Source organism: Arachis hypogaea, chromosome 9 (genome assembly GCF_003086295.3).
Source record: "Arachis hypogaea cultivar Tifrunner chromosome 9, arahy.Tifrunner.gnm2.J5K5, whole genome shotgun sequence".
NCBI classification, from domain to species: domain Eukaryota; kingdom Viridiplantae; phylum Streptophyta; class Magnoliopsida; order Fabales; family Fabaceae; genus Arachis; species Arachis hypogaea.
Genome location: NC_092044.1, coordinates 108,500,742 through 108,519,403, shown reverse-complemented (window position 1 = coordinate 108,519,403; position 18,662 = coordinate 108,500,742). Strand labels below are relative to the sequence as shown.

The following is an 18,662-nucleotide window of genomic DNA, read 5'->3' as shown; positions in this document are numbered from 1 at the left end:
CGTTGAGAAAGTCTTAGAACCGAGCTGAAGTGCTTCTTAAGTACATTGATTTTTTAGAAGATGAACCGATCCAATCTGATCAAGAAGATGAAGAAATCTTGAAAACCGAATATGAGGGATCTCATATCTATTCCATTGTCTTTATTACTGCTGCTTAAAAACTATTTCTATATTTATGTTGTGATTTTTTTTATATTCTTTTCTTTATCTGGATGAATGTAATCTGATTAATAGGATTTAAAACTTTGAACTGATGACCATTTTTACCTAACAAAATTGTGTGCAGGGTATATTTTACCTTCTTGATAATAACAGGGATGAATACGAAAATGAATTGAATTAATTAGGTTGTAGGCTATCTGTTTGATGCTGTTGGTTGTTTAACAATTTTGTTGATTGTTTGATGCTGCATTATAGACTTTGAGGCTTGATAATTTTTAAAATACTGGTTCAATGTTTTGAGAAAGTGGTTTGATTGAAGTTAATGATAACTATTGATTACAGTTTTTGCACATTTTATTGAGAAAAGCACACATTTAAGGAGAGCCAATTAAACGAAAAAAGGGAAGAAATCAACTTGAAATTGAAACATCAAAGGGAAGTATCAAAGAAAAAGATGTGAAAAAGCATAGCACTAAGAAAGTCAATACTCGTGATGATGTTGATCTAAGTCAACCTAGTGAGTGCATGGACATTGTTGGGCAAGAACACGACGATGAGAGGTTGTCAAAAATCTCGTATAAGGAGTCTCTTCTAACATTTCCTGGCCTTAGTCCGGGAGGTGACACTATGGACATGGATGGCATTGATGAGAATGCTCCTAACCCGGAGGATCAATGGTACATTGATGCTGAAAAGGAAGATCTTGGCAAAAAACCATTGATCCTTGCCCTACGATTCTAGTGTCGAAAGAAGAGTTTGATGAATGATGCAAGCCTTGGCGCAATGCGCTCATCGTCAAAGTCCTAGGCAAATGTGTGGGATTGGGATTCATTGAACAACGTCTCCGAAGGGATTGGGCCAAGAAAGGTAATATAAATGTGATTGATATGTATCGTGATTATTTTCTTGTTCATTTTTCAGATGAGGCGGATTACTCGCACGCGCTGTTAGAGGGGCCATGGATGATTCCCGGGCACTACCTCATTGTGCAACGATGGAGGCCATTCTTTCTGAATTCTGAGAATCAAGTTAAAAAAAATCGTAGCATAGGTTCGTATTCCTAATCTTCCAATCGAACTTTATAATCCCTGATTCCTGTGGCGTGTGGGTTCGGCTATTGGTCAAATGCTCAAAATCGATCGTACTACTTCCATCCACTCTAGAGGACGATTTGCTCGCATCTGTGTTGAGATTGATCTGGCAAAAAACCTTGTACCATTTTTTTCTGTGTTGGGTAGTGAGTTAAGCATTGAGTATGAAGGCCTCTATTAGATTTGTTTTAATTGCGCCAGATATGGACATCTTATGGACCAATGTAGTGAGACGATGGTGGAACAGGTGGAGACATAGAAGGTGAAAAACGCCAACCAGAAGGCAGATTCAGGGGACAATCAAGCAATTGATGATAACCAAAATGGAAGTTCCACGGATTTTGGGATTCAGCATGATATTCGGGCTAATCAAAATCCTCCAAATTTTGGCCCTTGGATGATGGTGAAAAGACAAAATAAAAAGAAAAAGGCAACTAGTCCTAACGGAAAAGGAGGGAAGATTCATGAAATTAATAGAGGCAAAAAACCAGTACCTGAAAATATTGTTGAAAATATAGAAGAAGGAAGAGGATCACACTATAATATCCTATGAGGAAAATCCGCAGAATAAGGAACTAAGGAAGTGCATGCTATGCATGTTGATAGGGAACAATCAACTAATACACAAGATGGGCTTCAAGCTGCCAAGGCCCATAACAATGTTGAAAAAATCCAACCTATATACAAGAAGGTCCTTAAACAAGGTGCTGGAAGAAACCCTCAAGGAATTAAAAAACCAAATCATGGGCTAATTGGGCTTAAGCCCTATGAAAAAAGTAACAAATTGAAAGTCAAATCGAATCCCGCCTTGTGCATGCAGCAACCCATTGGCCAGCGGCAAACCCTTAAATGGAGCTCAGTACCGCGGCGGATTAGTCCTTGGCCTGCCGGGCTGGGGGATACCGTGGGAAACCAAAAAAAAAAAAAAAGCTAAAGAGCATATCAGCGAAGCTTCCTTAGTGTTTCATAACAAGAAAAATTCGGAAATGGAAGCTATGGAGTTGGCGATATTGGAACATATGCAGCGCCTCTAAGATGATCAAAGAGAAGCTTTTGAAATCTCCAAACGGATGCAATCACCTCTTGAAGCTCATGTGGTAAGAAATAATTTTTTAATTCAAACCCAGAATTCCTCTTCCTCAATGAGACCGCCGGACCCAAGGAGTGGCGTGACTTTAAATTCCAATAAGCAAACAAGTCTAACCTTGGAAAATCCTAGCAAGAATCAGTTGAAGGATGGAAAGTCTTCCCATGGAAGCGCTATTTTGGTACTTGGGACTCAACCCAAAAATTAATTTCGGTCCTCGATGACCCTCTCCACCTTTTTGTTATGATGAATATTATTTGTTGGAATTGTCGGGGTGCTGAAGATAAGTCTTTTCATTCTCTTATTAGAGATATGCAAAACGAATATGATGCTAATTTTATTATCTTGCTTGAAACTCATGTGAGTGGTATGAAAGGAAAGAAAATCAGAGATAAGATGGGCTTTGATGGGCCATTCTGGGGGTATTTGGTGTTTATGGGATGCAGGTATTTGGGATGTTGTTGTTCTGGATTATAGTAATCAACTAGTTCATTTTCAAGTCTCTTGCAACAATTCAGATTCTTGGTTTCTCTCAGCTTGTTACGGGAGTCCTCAACGAGCTACCAGGAGATCTTTGTGGAGTAATATTCATTCTTTGGATGATAATACCAGTTTACCTTGGTGTCTTCTAGGTGATTTTAATGCTATTTTACATGATCATGAAAGGCAGGGCGGTTCTTCCAAAGGCTTTTCGGGTGCTTGCAATGAGTTTCAGAATTGTGTGTCGGATAGTAGTCTAATTGATTTAGCATTCATTGGTTGGCCTTTTACATGGAAGATAGGTAATCTTGTAGACAGACTTGATAGAGGCTTGAGCAATCTTAATTGGCAGCTTAAATTTCCTGAGGCTTATCTGAAGCACCTTCTCCTTCTCAAATCAGACCACTCTCCCATATGTTTGAAGATTGCTGCTGATCCTTCTCCCAACAGAGGAAGGAGGCCTTTCAGATTTCTTGCTGCTTGGTTATCCCATCCTAATTTTAATGAGTTAGTTCATCAATCTTGGCATGTGGAAAACTCTTGGACAGAAGGACTTCTTAATTTCAAAAATTCTCTTAAAAAATGGAATTCCAATGTTTTTGGGGACATTTGAAAAAGGAAAAGCAAGATCCTGCGAAGACTTCAGGGCATCACTAATAGCCTAAGTTACAATAGTAATTCTTTCCTTAAAGAACTTTAAGTGCAACTTTGGAAGGATTACGAGGAAGTTCTAGCCCATGAAGAGCTCCTTTAGTGCCAGAAATCTAGATGCAAGTGGATAGAATTTGGAGATAGAAATACAAAATTCTTTGATGGCTCAACTATGGTTAGGCGGAGGAAGAATAAAGTTCATTCTCTTTTAGATGATGGTGGTAATTTAATTACTGACAAGAATACTTTGGAGAATATGACCTTTTCTTTTTACTCTAACTTGTATATGGATTCCCTCCCTGAGTGCCCCTTTGTTCTCACTAATGGTTTTCCTACTTTTTGTGAGGAGGATCGAAACAGAGTGGGAGGAGATATTTCTAATATGGAGATTAAAGAGGTGGTTTTTGCTATGGGCAGCTTTAAAGCACCAGGAAGAGATGGGTTACAAGCTGTCTTTTATCAAAGCCAATGGGATAAAGTAGGGTCTGACCTTTGTACCCTTATACATCGTATTTTCCATGAGCCTGAGAAAGTTCAAGAGATAAATGAATCTTTTATTACTCTTATTCCTAAGGTGAAACCTGTCACTACCCTCAAACAAATGAGACCAATCAGTTTATGCAATGTCTCCTACAAAGTTGTCACTAAAGTCCTTGCTTACCGTATTAGAAGCCTCATGGAGAAGTTAGTCAAACCCACACAGTGCAGTTTTGTTCCTGGAAGACATAGCTCAGATAATATCATCATTGCTCAGGAAGTCTTTCATACGATGAGAAGCAAGAAAGGTCCAAAAGGGTGGATGGCTATCAAGATTGACTTGGAAAAAGCTTATGATAGAATTAAATGGAGCTTTGTTAGAGATACTCTTTTGGATGTTGGTTTCCCAAACCATATCATCAAGCTCATTATGTCATGCATTTCCATAGCAAAGATGCGAAGTTCTTTGGAATGGTGAGGAATTAGATGAATTTTCTCCATCCAGAGGTATTCGCCAAGGTGACCCCCTTTCACCGTATATTTTTGTACTGTGTATTGAATGCCTCTCTCAACTGGTTAATGCTGCTGTTGATCATAGTTTCTGGAAGCCTATCAAATTGAACAGGGATGGTCCTAATCTCTCCCACTTATGCTTTGCCGACGATTTAATTCTTTTCGCGGAAGCTAATCTCTAACAAGTGGATATTATCAAGAAATGCCCAAAGCCTTCTGTGACAGTTTTGGCCAGAAAATTAGCAAAGAAAAAACTCGGGTGTACTTCTCCAAGAACGTGGAAAATCAAGTTAGAATTGAGATCAGTGAAGCTCTCGAATTTGCTAGAACAGATAACCTTGGAAAGTATTTGGGTGTTCCTCTTCTACATTCCAAAGTATCCAAGCATACCTTCAATGACATCATCAACAAGCTTAACTCCAGACTAAATTCTTGAAAAGCCTCATCTCTTTTGTTTGCAAGCAAAACTACCCTGGTGAAATCTGTCCTCTCTTCTATTCCTCTTTATACTATGCAAATTGCTTTATTACTTGTCTCTACTTGTAATGTTATTGATCGTAAATGTAGGAGTTTTTTTTTGGGGCGATACTGATCAATCAAAGATGATTCATCTCATGAATTGGGATAAAATTTGTCAACCCAAGAAAGTGGGAGGTCTTGGCATTAGACATGCAAGAAAAATGAACCATACTTTCATGATGAAAGCTGGATGGGGACTAGTTGAGAAAAGAGATTCTTTATGGGCCACTGTGCTATGATCCAAATATAAAGCTGGAAAGGATATCATTCCTAATGTTGAGTGAAAGCCTAATAGCTCTAACATGTGGAAGGGAATATGCAAGTCATGGCCAGATGTGAAACAAAACCATATCTGGCGTATTGGGGATGGCTCTGTGATTAAGTTTTGGCAACATAATTGGGTTCTCAATTTGGGTAGTCTTGATCAGCATGTGCTGCAGGTAAGAACTAATTATGTAGATTATTCTAGTTCATTGATGGACTTCCTTGATGTTTCAGGTAATTGGAATTTGAACAAACTCAATAGGTGGCTGCCAAAAGATATGGTGAAGAAGATTGTTGCCATCTTTCCACCATCTCCATGGAAGATACCGGATCATGTGGCATGGAACTTGTCATCGAATGGCTCCTTCGATCTCAAACAATTCTATCAAGCACTTTGCAACACTCCTCCTCCGTATAATGGAACGTTCAATCTGGTTTGGCGTTGGTGTGGTCCCGAACTTGTTTCGATCTTTTCTTTGGTTAGTTGCCAATAATGCAATCCTAACCAATGCGGAAAGACAACGATGTCACCTCTCAACCACGTCATCATGTCCAAGATATAACATTCACAGCGAAACGACCCTCCATGTCCTTTGAGACTGCATTTGCATCAACGGTCTGGGATAACTTGCTGCCTTTGGCATGGAATCAAAGTTTCTTCAGCTCAAACCTTCAAGACTGGTTGAGCTCCAACCTCGCTACTTCAAGAAATTGGCAATGTCTTTTTGGGGTAGTGACATCCTTTCTTTGGTTTTTTCGAAATAAGCTGATTTTTGAAAAAAACTCCACCACAGTGGCCTCGGCTATAGCTCAAATTAGAATAAGATTTGATGAGTTCAATCATTCATCAAGATCTAAAGTGCACCTGAATGCTTCTTATGCCAATCATGATCGATTAATAAGCTGGAAGCCTCCTAGTGAGGATGTTGTTAAGTTGAATGTAGATTACTCCTATATGGCTATCATAGTTATCAAATTCGGACCGGACCGACCAGTTCAACTGAAAAACCAGTGAACCAAATTCTTAACCGATCTAGATTAAGTATCTAACCGTTTTTGCTATTGGCCCGTGAAGAACCGGTCTGATCCGAGTTGAACCGGTCAAACCCGAATTGAACCAGTCAAGTTAACTCGACCGGGTCAATGTATCCACGCCTCCACGGTGCGTCAGACTTGAGGCTTTCCCCAAGTTAAAACGCAAGTAATCTACTAGGCTAGTGTTTCCTTTATTAAATATTATGGTAATAATTATATATATACTAAAAAGAAATACCTTTATTTACCAAACACTTATGATCCTTAAAAAACTAATAATATCATATTAAAACAATTATATTGTAAAACATTATTTTTATTCTTCAATAATAATTTATTTGTTTTTATAATTTAATTTTAATATATTAATATTATAAAATATTTTACACAGTTATTCTATTATATTCCTTATTTTAAATAACTATTTATGTAATTAATATATAAGATAATTATTTTTATTGATGTAACGTTATTAATATACTTGTGAAGATATATATTTTAAATTTTAACTTTGATTTTAATTTATTTTTATAATTTTATTATTTTATTTAATTATGACCGGGTCAACCGGGTAAATGAGTGACCCACTGGTTAAACCAGTAATCCAGTGACCCAGTTATATGACCGGGTTAATTACCGGTTTGGTTCTGATAACTATGATGGCTATAATCAATAATGCTGCTTGTGGTGAGATCCTTAGGAACTATCTTGGAGGGTTCATCAAAGGCTTCTCTTGCAACCTTGAGAGCTGCTCCATCATGCATGCGGAACTATGAGGGATTGTCCATGGTCTTCGGATTGCTACTTCTCTAAATCTTTCTTGTGTAGTTTTGGAATCAGACTCGACTTCAGCGTTAAAGTTCATCACCCAAAACTGTCCAGCTACTCATTCTTGTTACTCCCTTATTGAGGAAATCAAGCTCCACGCAAGCTGCATCCCTTATGTCTACTGGAATACTGTGCCTCGCGAAGTTAACTCTGCTGCGGATCAACTAGTAAAGAAAGGGCAACATTTACCGCTTGGTCTCCATACTTTTGATTCAATCCCTTGTGAGATTTCTCACATTCTAGCTTCTGATATAGCTTCTATTCCTTAGTTAGAGACATTTAGTTTTTTGTCTTTGTTTTTGGAGTCTTTGACCCCACTATCACTAAAAAAAGGGAAGTATCAAAAAACTTTTCTTACTTCTTTAATTCCAATTCATTTTATTGCATAAAATTTGTTATCAAAGGGAAAATGGTTGAGTTTGAGAAAAAAACAATAAATTTGATGATGACTAATATTATAATCTTAGGTTGAAATTTCAAAAATCTTTGTGATATGTATATTTTGTATTAAAAAAATGTTTAAAATAGGCCCAACGGCAACATCCAACTCATTCACTTCTCAAACCCACAACACTCCTACCAAACAGTTACTTTTCTTCTTCTTTTTTTTTTTATTGCAACCCATATAATTAATCCCTAAGTTAAGAAAGAAAAAGAACTTTCATAAGCAAAAAAGGGTGTTCAAATTAGGGTTCAAGCAAATCTTGACAACGATCAAGAAAGAGAGAAAAAAATCAAGACTTGAGGCCAAAAAGCAAAATCAACTTTTCATCTTTATACTTCCATTCTAACTTATTGAAGCTACATTTCTTCTACATGCACCATTCGGATAATATTAAAAAAAAAGAAGTTGTGTATCTCTACTTTGAATCAAATGTCACAATTAAAATTTGGAACAAAAAAATAGATGAAATAATTTGGATTGTTAAAGTAACTAAATAAAAATTTAAGCCAACTGTAATTATTGCTGTTGTCCAATCTCTTTTATGCACTTTAGTTCTAAATTTTGCCAAAGAAGAATAATTCAAAAGTGTTCAACTAAAATGTTATTTTTTTGGTGTCCTATTAAAAATGTTATTTAAGATTGACAAAGAAAATGTATATATATTTTTAGAATTAGAAGCAAGAATATACATAATTTTAAGTAGAAGAAAAAAAATATTTATAATGACAAAAATTATTTATAAGAGTGTCACTTTAATATAGAAATGTTAATTATAATTTATTATTTTTTATTATTATTTAATTATCACTTTTATTTTTTAGTTTAATTTTTTAATTTAATAATTTAATAATATATTTTATTTTATATTTTTAAACATTAATAATTAATTTAATAACAAAAAATAATAAATTGGGAAGATTTTCCAGCATTCTCCGTTTTGATATTTTGATTATTTTCAATGGAATGGTCATCTAACTTTTATTTGAATCCGACTCGCGACATATCCCCGGCGAGGGAGTAGCGACCACCGCGAAGCCGAAAATCAGTAAAGTGGGAAACAGCCAACAAACGCTCCAAAAGAGCGCCGCATTCTGCCAGTCCCCAAGCCACGCTCTCTCTGCTAATGGAGAACATGCAGTACGCGGAGGAGCTGGTTCGGGAGTTCCTCGTCTTCCGAGGCTTCACCAACACTCTCCAATCCTACGACTCTGAGCTCCGAACCGATCTTGGAAAGGGCTTCCACGTCGATAAGATCCTCGACCTCATCTTCTCCCTCTACGTTCCCAAATTCCAAGCCGATAGGCTCGTTGCCCTCCTCTCCTTCTTTAAGCACTACCTCTCCTCTTCTTCCGAAACCGCACTCCTTTCTACGCTCTCCAAAATCCAAACTTCTCTTCTCCGCTTCTACGTCGTTCACGCCTTGCAAGCCAATCGCAGGGACAGAGTCATCGACTTCTTCGCTGTCCATGGCAGTGACCTCTTGCAACGCTCACAGGATTGGACTCGCTGGTTCGGTGCGTTTTGCTGTCGACGTTGTTTTTCTCTAATCAGTTGTGAGTGTAATTGTGATTTTGAATTGCAATGATGCAGCGATTCCTTATGTTAAGAATCCGAACCAGGATCCTGAATTTCGGGTTTATTTCTCCAAGGAGTGGTATGAGGCCTTGCATCTTTCTGTCAGAAACTTCTTTAGCGAGATATTCAATGGAACTCATATCCTTCACAATTACTCCTCTAAGTATTATAAATAACTCTTATTTTTATGTTTTCGATGTAATTTTTAATGTAGTTAATAGTTATCCTTAATAAAAATCACGGCTACCTGCACTGCTGAAGATCAGTTCAGAGATGAATGCCACCAACGTACTCAAAAGAGATATCCTAAATCTGAATATTAAATTGGCAGAGCTTCAGGCTTTGCTTGATGAGAAAGAAGCGAAGTTATCACACTATAGGAGGTAAGCATGTTCAATTCTCTCGAGACTCTAATGAGATATAAATATTTGGTTTTTCTAATTAGTTGTGATTGAAGTATGGAAGGAAGCATTAGTTCATTGAGCAATTTGCGGGAGGAAAGTTCTCAGATGTCAAGAGGTTTTCCAGAGGTTTCCCCAACTGCTGTTCCACGAGCAGTTCAAACAGAAATTAACCAAGATTCAGTTGTGAATGGAGCTGCAAATATTCAGTCTGAGTATGTCAATTCCAAGTCAGGTGATAATTCAACTGGGGCATTGAATGATCGTGTTGGAAATGATGGATCAGGCGATACCATGCAAACAGTTCATGAAAGTCCAAGTATAGGTATATGCTCTTCAAGACTGCTTCCATATTGTTAAGTGATGTTGATTATTCACTTGATCTAAGCTCTTTAATTTAGTTGATTACTAATTTCTACTGATACACTTTTTTTGAATTAACATGATACTGAGACTAAAATAGCAATTATCAGGCTAAGAAACTAGCCAAACAGAAAAGAGAAGAAATAAAAAAGCACTTGGTCTTTAGGCTAAGATAGCAATTATTAAATGATTGAGTAACCATTGATTGTTTATTTCAAATTAAAAATAATAAAGAATAAAAAAATTAACAGTTACTTCTGTGGCAGAAATTAGTGGAGAAGTTTGTGGTGAAGAAGATTTTCCTGATGTCAAAGTAGAGCACCAGGTAAATTTGCGAATAATTCTCTATTTATGTCTTCTCCCCTCCCCCCGCCCCCCTCCCCTTTCCTGCTCCTCCTCTTTTATCCATTTCGCATATGCAATTTCAATTCCATTATCATTGTAAATATTTAATTGCTGCGGTGTTTTTAGGAGACGTTCTTGGGGCATACTAGTCCAATCAGCCGATGTTGCTTCTCTGCTTCCGGGAACAATATCGCTAGTGCTTCTCTAGATGGAACTGTTAGGTAAGCTTGACTAGTGATGAAGACAAACATATCAAGATTATTACTTGGAAAAATGAAGCAGTCTTAATGTAATTTTCAGTTTTGATTGTATCCATTTGCCATTGTGTATTTTAAACAGTAGCATCACCAATATCAAATATAGCAAAAAGAAACAATGCCATGATATGACCCACCCGCAATAGATTTTTGTTTCCAAATAGCACTTTATTATGTTTTCCTTCACCAATATTTTTTCTTAACCATATCTGCTACTCAATATTTATGATAACTCTCTCAAGCAACTTGCCCTTTGTTTGTTTCACATGTTTTAATAAAGAATATGGACATATGATTCATCAACTCCGGTGTCTAGAAATGCAACCATATATTGTGGCACAGAAATTTTGTCTCTTGACTGGGAATGTAAATCTGATCGCTTGGTATGTGAATTGACTTCTCATTGTGATGGAAATTATTCAATTGTATTGATCATATGAGATTTCAAATCAAAATAATTAAGTTGTTTCTCTTGAAAAAAGCTGTTAATAGGTACATCAGATGGGTGTATTAAGGCATGGAATGTAGATGCAAAGAGAGTTGTTTGTGATCTCAATACAACTCAAGCATTTCCAAGGTATTTATTGAAAATAAAATTTTATGGTCTCCGTGCATTGCTTTTATGCTCTCTCTGACACATATGTGGTTTTGCAGTGTCTTGGACATAAAGTGCAGTCCCGTGGAACCTATTTTTGTATCTGCAGCAACATCTGGAGGGTATTTATCAAATTTTATATCATTTTTTTGTTGATACATTGATTTTTTTGTTTGGTCATTTGATTTTCTGTTTTAACTGCATTTTACTCCAATTTAGTTTCGATATGTACATTTACTTTCTGATTTTTGGACATAAGGATGAAAGTATAGTTATATACCATTGGGTGAGCTATCCTGCCTTTCATCATATTTTCAATGCCCATCTTTTATGTAGTTTATTTTTTCTTATTATTACAATGTTGCATACTTTTTAGCATGGGAGTTTGAGTATCATATTGTCTGTGTAGTGCTGGTTCCAATTATTTTGACAACCTGGGTTTTGCTTCTCTCACTGTGTGGAACATGAAGACGTGGAAACCCATGGTATGTGCTTCTCTGTGTAGAATATTTGTGTAAATTTTTTGGCAATGATTAATTTTGGATCTCATAAAGACAGTCCTTCCTCTTGGAGAAGATCCACCAGCTATTACTTCTCTATGCTTTAATCACAATGGAAAAATTTTAGCTGCTTCTGCTGTTGATGGAATGATCCACATGTTTGGTATCCTTTATTTAGTCATCTGGCTACTTTGCAGCGTTGATGTATTTTTGTGCTTTGTATACGAAATGAAATATTTTTGTATTCGTTGCATCTAGAAAGTTATTATATTTATCCTTGATAGAGTTGCCAATACAGTAAAGTTCATTTGTCTGGTAAAAAGAAATGCTGCCAATATTTGTCCTTTTTTAAAAGGTGAGAGTTATACTTTATGTATTAACTGGGGTCCCATGGGTGCCACTTCATCCTTAATTAGCCAAAGACATGTCTGCTGGCCTACAAATTACTGGCTGGCCTGCACATGATTCTTCTATCAGTTCTATTCTTTTTGGACCGGATGAGACTAGCATTTTTAGCCTGGGCTCTGACAGGAAGGCAAGTACTATAATGTAAAATTTTGCCATGTATGCAGCCTCTGACATGGATTTTACACTTCGTACTAATTGGTGCTTTGTTTTCAGATTTTTGAGTGGAGTTTGCAAAATCAAGGTCAAATTCTATGGTCAAGAGACTGCAGTAGGTATGTTTCTTTTTTCACACCTGATGCTTGGCTGCAGGTGTGAAATCCCACTGTCAAGTGCACTTGGTTGCTGTTTATAGCTTATGAAATCAAATATACAGTTTATCAGAGTTATCGTTAGTATTTTTTTTTTTTTTGAGGTAATTTCAAGTGTTGTTCTTAAAGGAATTTGTAAGAACTATTACCCATTACCTAAAGCTGACTTTATGGAGTAATAGTATCAATGTAAAAACATTTTGCCTAGGTTAATAGTATGAAATTATCTGTAGCTCAATCCAAATTTTGAGGGGTGTGTTGTGGCACTGCTGTAGTTTTGTTACTTCCTTTTTCTATTTTGGATATTTTAGTTCATTTATGCCATGCCATGTGAGGGATTTTCTTGTATCTCCATTGCTTCTGTCTTCGCATATGGATATGTTCAAAGAATTGATTTGCAGCATTTTATGTTTTTATTTAACAGGTTCTCTTACCCTCTGAAAGGTCCACAATATTGCAGACATGAGATGGCATTAGATGCAAGTGGGAGAAGACTCTTGGTAACGTCTAGTTCAGTTAGAGCCCCCATATACCAGGTTTATGTTTCCCGAATTCTTATACTCTGATTAGAGATTAAGTTTGAAGGGACTACTATTTACTTGTGGCCTCATATTTCTGATTATCTTAGTTATCTAACATGTTAGGGTGTATTTGGCAAATGCGTTGAGGAGGAAAGAAACACGTTTGAGTCTCTTGAAAGTTTCACTTTTATGTTTGACAACTTTTATCCTTCTGAACACAGAAGTGATTCCGCCTTCGAACACACGTTCGGGATACGCTAAAATTTGTGAAAAATTTATTTCTTTTTTACTAATACTATTCTTCATTTTCTTTTATAAAAAAGATACTAGTAACTATTACCTTCACAGTAGGTTTTTTTTGTAGTTCTTCCTACTTTTTCATGGTTCTTAATTCTAATTTTTTTTTCATCAAAATGGTTCAAATTTGTTTCAATCACTAGCAAAGTGAATATTTTAATTTTTTTTATTATTTTTAGTACTCATTTTCGTATTTTAATTTTTATATTTTTTTATTGTATTTTATATTTATAGGATAAATATTTTTATATTATTTGTGTAGCGATCTAATTTCTCATGTTATGTTTTATATGAATTTTTTTTATCATTTACTATACTTATTTTTATATGTATATTTTTTATGAAATCTTTTTTTATTTTTGTTTGGCTTTTTTTTTATACCAAAGATAGGAGACTCGAACCCGCAACCTCTTAATTGAGTATGGAGAGACTATGCCATTTGAGCTATAATTCATTGGCTATTTTTGTTTGGCTTTGTTCATATGATTTTTTATTTATTTTATTATATTTTTTTATTCATATGATAAATGTTGTTTTTTTATAGTGCTCTGATTTTTAGATATTTATTAATTTTTAAGATATTCTTATTATTTTTTGTTCATATGAATTCTTTTTTTATCCTCTACTGCATTGTATTTATGTTGTGATGAAATCTTTTTATTTTTTTTATTTGATTTTATTCCTATGAATGTTATTTACCTTTTATTGTATTTTTTTTGTTCATATGATATATGTTGTTGGTTTTATGAAATTTTTATTATTTCTTATCGGTATCATTTTTTTTTAATTCTTTAATGTACTCTATTTTTGTTTTGTATTAATTTTTTTTTATTTTTTATTCTGACTTTGTAAAATTTATAATTGTAATTATTATATACTACATTTCTTATCAAAATTTTATAATATAAATTATGATCCTATAAAAAAAAGATAAAATAAATAAAAAACTTTAACAATAGAGTCATAGATAATGAAAAATAGTTGATACAACAAAGAGAATGGATTATAGTCCAAAATAATAATAAATTAAAGAGTACTGACAATACTAAAAGAATTATAGAATATTTTCTTTTTGTTTGATATTATAAAATTTATAGTACTCTTTTTCATATTTTTATTTTTTATTGCATTTATTTTATTTATATGATAAATATTTTTTATATTATTTTTGTTAGTGTTATGATTTTGCTTGTATATAAAAAAAATTATTTAAATTGGTGTCTCTTTTGATACTTTTTCATCTAAAAGTGATTTTGAGTAGTATAATCCAAACAACATTTATTTTATTATAGTCAATTTTGATATAAAGATTGTCAAACATAAATTACATTAACACAAACTTACTTTTATTAAAATCAATTTTGCAAAATTAATTTTAAGCAAACTCCCGTTTACAAACTGTAATCCAAACACACACTTAATGTCTCATCCTCTCATGTCAGGTTCAAGGTCATTTAAATGGTTGGAGAACACTTCCTCATGGTGCTCCTATTACTGCTGTGGATTGGCATCCTACCTCGCCCATTTTCCTGACTGGATCAGCTGATAACTCTGTCCGAGTGACATCTTTATCATAGCGTCACACGTTGTAAGTCGATTTTTTTCATCTTTTTCTGGACAACATTTAAGTTGGAATTATTGGATTCTTATGTTGTAATCTGTCTGTTATTTTATATTTTTCCATTTAATGAATTAAAGATGATTTGTTGGCATTTGTATGCAATTTACTTTTGTGTATATTTATACTTCTGTTTTTTTCTCCATCCTTTTTACTTTATACCATGTGTATGTATTATATTTTAACTTTCAAGTATTAGAATCTTCAGTTTAATTTCACATCTTTTTATTTTATTTTATTTATTTAGTAAATTGAGCTTTATATTAGTGTGTTTACTGTTTAGGATTTTTATCTTTAACCTAATGCAAGAGGTATAAATACCTCTTAAACTATTGTAGCCATCTTACAGAGATGTTAGAGGACTGAAAACTCTTTTTAGTTTCGTGATAAAATCATGAAGTGGACAAAAAAGGTTGGATGAACCCTTCTCGCTTCTCTGACAAAGGAATTGAAAGAGGTTTGGTGTTATTGATGATGCTGGTTGTAACTGCTTGAGCGATGGTGGTTGATTGTTGATTACATGGACTGATTTGGCTAAGGAAAGTGAAAAAGAAGAGAGCTAAAGAAAACTGAAAGAAGCGCAATTTGCAATATGCAATGTGTATTGTTTGTTGTGTACATTTAAGGTACTAGTATTTATATTGCAAGCTAAGTAAGGAAACTGCTAGTATTTATGGAGTTTGAATGAACTTAGTTTTATAGAATTGATTTTGGATAAAAGTAAATTTGTGTCAACATGATTTTGTTAGGTAATTGTTTTGGCCCGGTCCAATAAGTATCGGAGGTTCACCAAGTGGACCCACGACCCGACCGTATGATGAGACGCCCATCACATGACACGATCTCCTGTGCGAGGATCTAGACAACTGGCAGAAGTTTCTAAGGGGATGGGCCTAAGTGAGAGGGTCCACCCGATGAATGGGGATAAAGAATCCTCTGATACGTCACTATAACCCCAATCTTGCCGCCTTATCGTACGAACGCTTATTTTGACATCGGAGTGTCCTTGCAAGTGGCTCACCGACGACTACTGGCAACATACCTCACCTCAATTCTCGTGCTCGGGTTTTTATCCTCACCTCCACCGATCCAACGAACTACCGAACAATGGCGCTGTTTATGGGGACCTGACGCGAGTTGATGATGGAGGCTTTTCGCCCAGTGGACGAGCTAGAAGAAAGGGGGCGGGGGACCGCCAAAGGCGTCGCCTCATGAGTAGGATGAGCACGGGAACCTCTCGGAGTCGCCGACCACCCTTTCTGACAATGGCCGCTCCCACGAGCAATTCATCTCAAAATAGTGGATGGCGGCCCAACTGTTCGGGTTGAGTTGCGAAGGTGCAACCTCACATCTGTTCAAAAGGGCCATGATAAAGGATGAGAAGGGAAGCCGAACACCTAAGGTGGTGAACATGTGTTTATACACCCACATCTAGTCCAGGACACGAGGAGCGTTAAGATTAAGTTGGCAAACGCGTTTTCGGGGGCCTGGCACTAGGAGCTTGTAATTCGCCTCCTTGGCGCCACCACCACACAATGCTCCTGAATTACAGAGCTATTGTAATTCCTCCGTGGTTACCCTAGAGGATGTGCTCGTGACGTCGGTAGTGCACCATACGTAGCGATTCACAGGAGGTCGTTGCGCCATACCTACAGTGGGAACACCATTTAAGTTAAATCGTGAGGTCGGAAACAGCTTCTAAGCCAAAACTAAGTTGCTCTACGACAAGCAATTGTTATTCTATACTACACTGTTCTAGCCTAAACCATGAAAAGACACCTATGGCACCTCCCTAAAAGCTATCTAGCAAGCACCAATTCGATCTAAAAAGCAACAACAAAAAGGAAACTAAGACAACAATGGCGGAGAGTAAGCAAAATGGCACAGATAAATGGTCACTTACCAACAATTGCGACGTAGAAAGGTGCTGAAAGTTGGAAATTGCATGACTCTCGTGACAGTAGCAAGAAATCAACAAGCAAGGAGGGTAATGGCAGTTGCAGAAGGGAGGAAAAATGGGTGAGTACTGGTAAGCAGTTATGAAAAAAGAAGAGAGAATGAAAATGATGATAAGAAACGAGGGTGGAAAACGTAACTGAAGAAGAAGCACGAAAGGCCAGGGATAGAATAAACCTTTCCACGTGCTTTCAAATCACATTTAAACGCATTTAATGCCCTAGTCACGATAATCGAAGTGATGTCCTTGAATAGTGGTTGGTGGCAACCCCCACATGCGAGGAAAGCACCAGAGGCCTAAGCTCTTGCCGACAAAGCCATGTTAGGCAAAAACCACCTCTCACGAGGACACGGGTAGTTGAATGTGTCAGTCACGAGCCTCACGACTTGACGCATTGGAGACACTGTTCTGGCCTAACCCAATAAGTATCGGAGGTCCATCAAGCGGACCCACAATTCGGCCGTACGACGATATGTTCATCACGTGACACAACCACCTGAGGGAGGATCTAGACAGCTGGCAGAAGCTTCTAAGGGGCTGTGCCCAAATAAGAAAGCCCATCCGACGAATAGAGATAAAGGAGAAGGACCTACCCCTCTCTTCGGGTACATCACCATAACCCTAATCTAGGCGCCTTATCGTACGGACGCTTACTTTGGCATAGGAGTGTCTTTGCAGGTGACCCCATCCGCCGACCCAACGACAACTACTGACAACACACCTCACCTCAATTCTCGCGTTCGGGTTCTAATTCTCACCTCCACTGATCCAACAAACTACCAAGCAATAACTATATACAAAATTGATTTTGATAGAATGAATATTGTTTGGATAATGTTAGTTAAAATCACTTTTAAATAGATAATTATTAAAAAGGACATGACATTAAATTATAGTATTATCTTTTTAAACATGTTTAAACTTTTTGATATTTTTTCTAGTATATTTTTTATATAGTATTTTTTTAATATTCTTAATACTCTTTTCTAGTATTCTATAATTCTTCACTATTATTATTTATGGTTAATTTTTTGTTTAATTTGCTCTACTTAATAAAAACAACAATTCATATTATAAAAAATAACAACAATGGACATAATATACAAGGACATCAATTATAAAATTATACGCCCAACTCAAGATCTCTTCATCCTTATGCTATGGAATCTTAACAAAAAGAATATGGAAGTTTTTTGAAATTTATGGCGTCATTTGATTGGGTTCATATAGAAGTGATCAAATGACTAGATTTTATAAAAATTACAATAATATTACAAAGCAAAACAAAAAAAATCGTAATTTTTTTTATAGTACTCTCATTATTCTTTTAATTGATATTGTTTAGTATTATAATTTTGTATTACTTATAAAAAAGAAAAGAGAATAAAGGATAGAATTCATAAAAAAGAAATAAAATTTTCTCAACTAATAGTCTAAGGAGCTAACGCAACGCATAAGTTAAAATTTTTAGATTGAAACGTTAAAGAAACTTGAACGTATTTACTATGGTTCAAGTATTCAATGAGAAAATTTTGTTGAGAAACACGTAACTTTTTTTTAGTTTGCAAATTTTTTGTTGAATAGTAAAAGTAAAAATATCACACTTTTAGTTGTAAAAGTAAAACACATAAATTTTGATTGCATAACACAAATTATTTGAATTGGGAAAGATGTTTTAATTGAATGACACAAGAATAAGATATAAGTTTTAGTTGAGAAACACATAAATTCAATAACTTTAAAATAAATAACACATAGATTGTTTTGAATTGTGTGTATTTTTTTAGTTAAACAATAAAAGAACATTTTCAATATTAATTTTAGTTTAATTTTATTTTGAATTTCACACAATGTTATATAAGTATTTGTTGAATCATATATTATAAAAATTGATTTGATATTTCAATTTAACATTACAATGTTCATCTTTAATGCTGGTTTTAATTTTAATTTTATTTTGAGTCT

At 35.3% G+C, this 18,662-nt stretch overlaps 1 protein-coding gene across 6 annotated transcripts; it reads left to right on the top strand.

Annotated features, from left to right (window-relative positions):
- The first annotated feature begins 8,479 nt into the window (after positions 1–8,479).
- On the top strand, positions 8,480–17,592 carry LOC112711589 (uncharacterized). Of its 6 annotated transcripts, XR_003157541.3 has the most exons (17): positions 8,480–9,066; positions 9,143–9,265; positions 9,369–9,510; positions 9,585–9,853; positions 10,158–10,216; positions 10,363–10,457; positions 10,774–10,876; positions 10,976–11,070; positions 11,148–11,210; positions 11,498–11,573; positions 11,643–11,751; positions 12,011–12,123; positions 12,210–12,268; positions 12,729–12,840; positions 14,565–14,710; positions 15,079–15,366; positions 15,490–17,592. XR_003157541.3 is itself a non-coding variant. In XM_025764269.3 (16 exons), the coding sequence occupies exons 1-15, from the start codon at positions 8,676–8,678 to the stop codon at positions 14,697–14,699; spliced, it is 1,944 nt and encodes a 647-aa protein (XP_025620054.1). In that variant the 5' UTR covers positions 8,480–8,675; the 3' UTR covers positions 14,700–14,710; positions 15,079–15,460. The 6 variants fall into 6 exon arrangements, 2 of the variants coding, with proteins under 2 accessions (XP_025620054.1, XP_025620053.1); XR_011866042.1 differs by lacking the exon at positions 11,643–11,751 and having other exon boundaries at positions 12,005–12,123; XM_025764269.3 differs by lacking the exon at positions 15,490–17,592 and having other exon boundaries at positions 15,079–15,460.
- The last annotated feature ends 1,070 nt before the right edge of the window (positions 17,593–18,662 follow it).

Coding starts and splice junctions, on each gene's coding strand:
- LOC112711589 (XM_025764269.3), top strand. CDS start 8,676: ATGGAGAACATGCAGTACGCGGAGGAGCTGGTTCGGGAGTTCCTCGTC. Junction 9,511..9,584: donor AAGTTATCACACTATAGGAG/GTAAGCATGTTC, acceptor TTGTGATTGAAG/TATGGAAGGAAGCATTAGTT. Junction 10,877..10,975: donor AATGTAAATCTGATCGCTTG/GTATGTGAATTG, acceptor TCTTGAAAAAAG/CTGTTAATAGGTACATCAGA.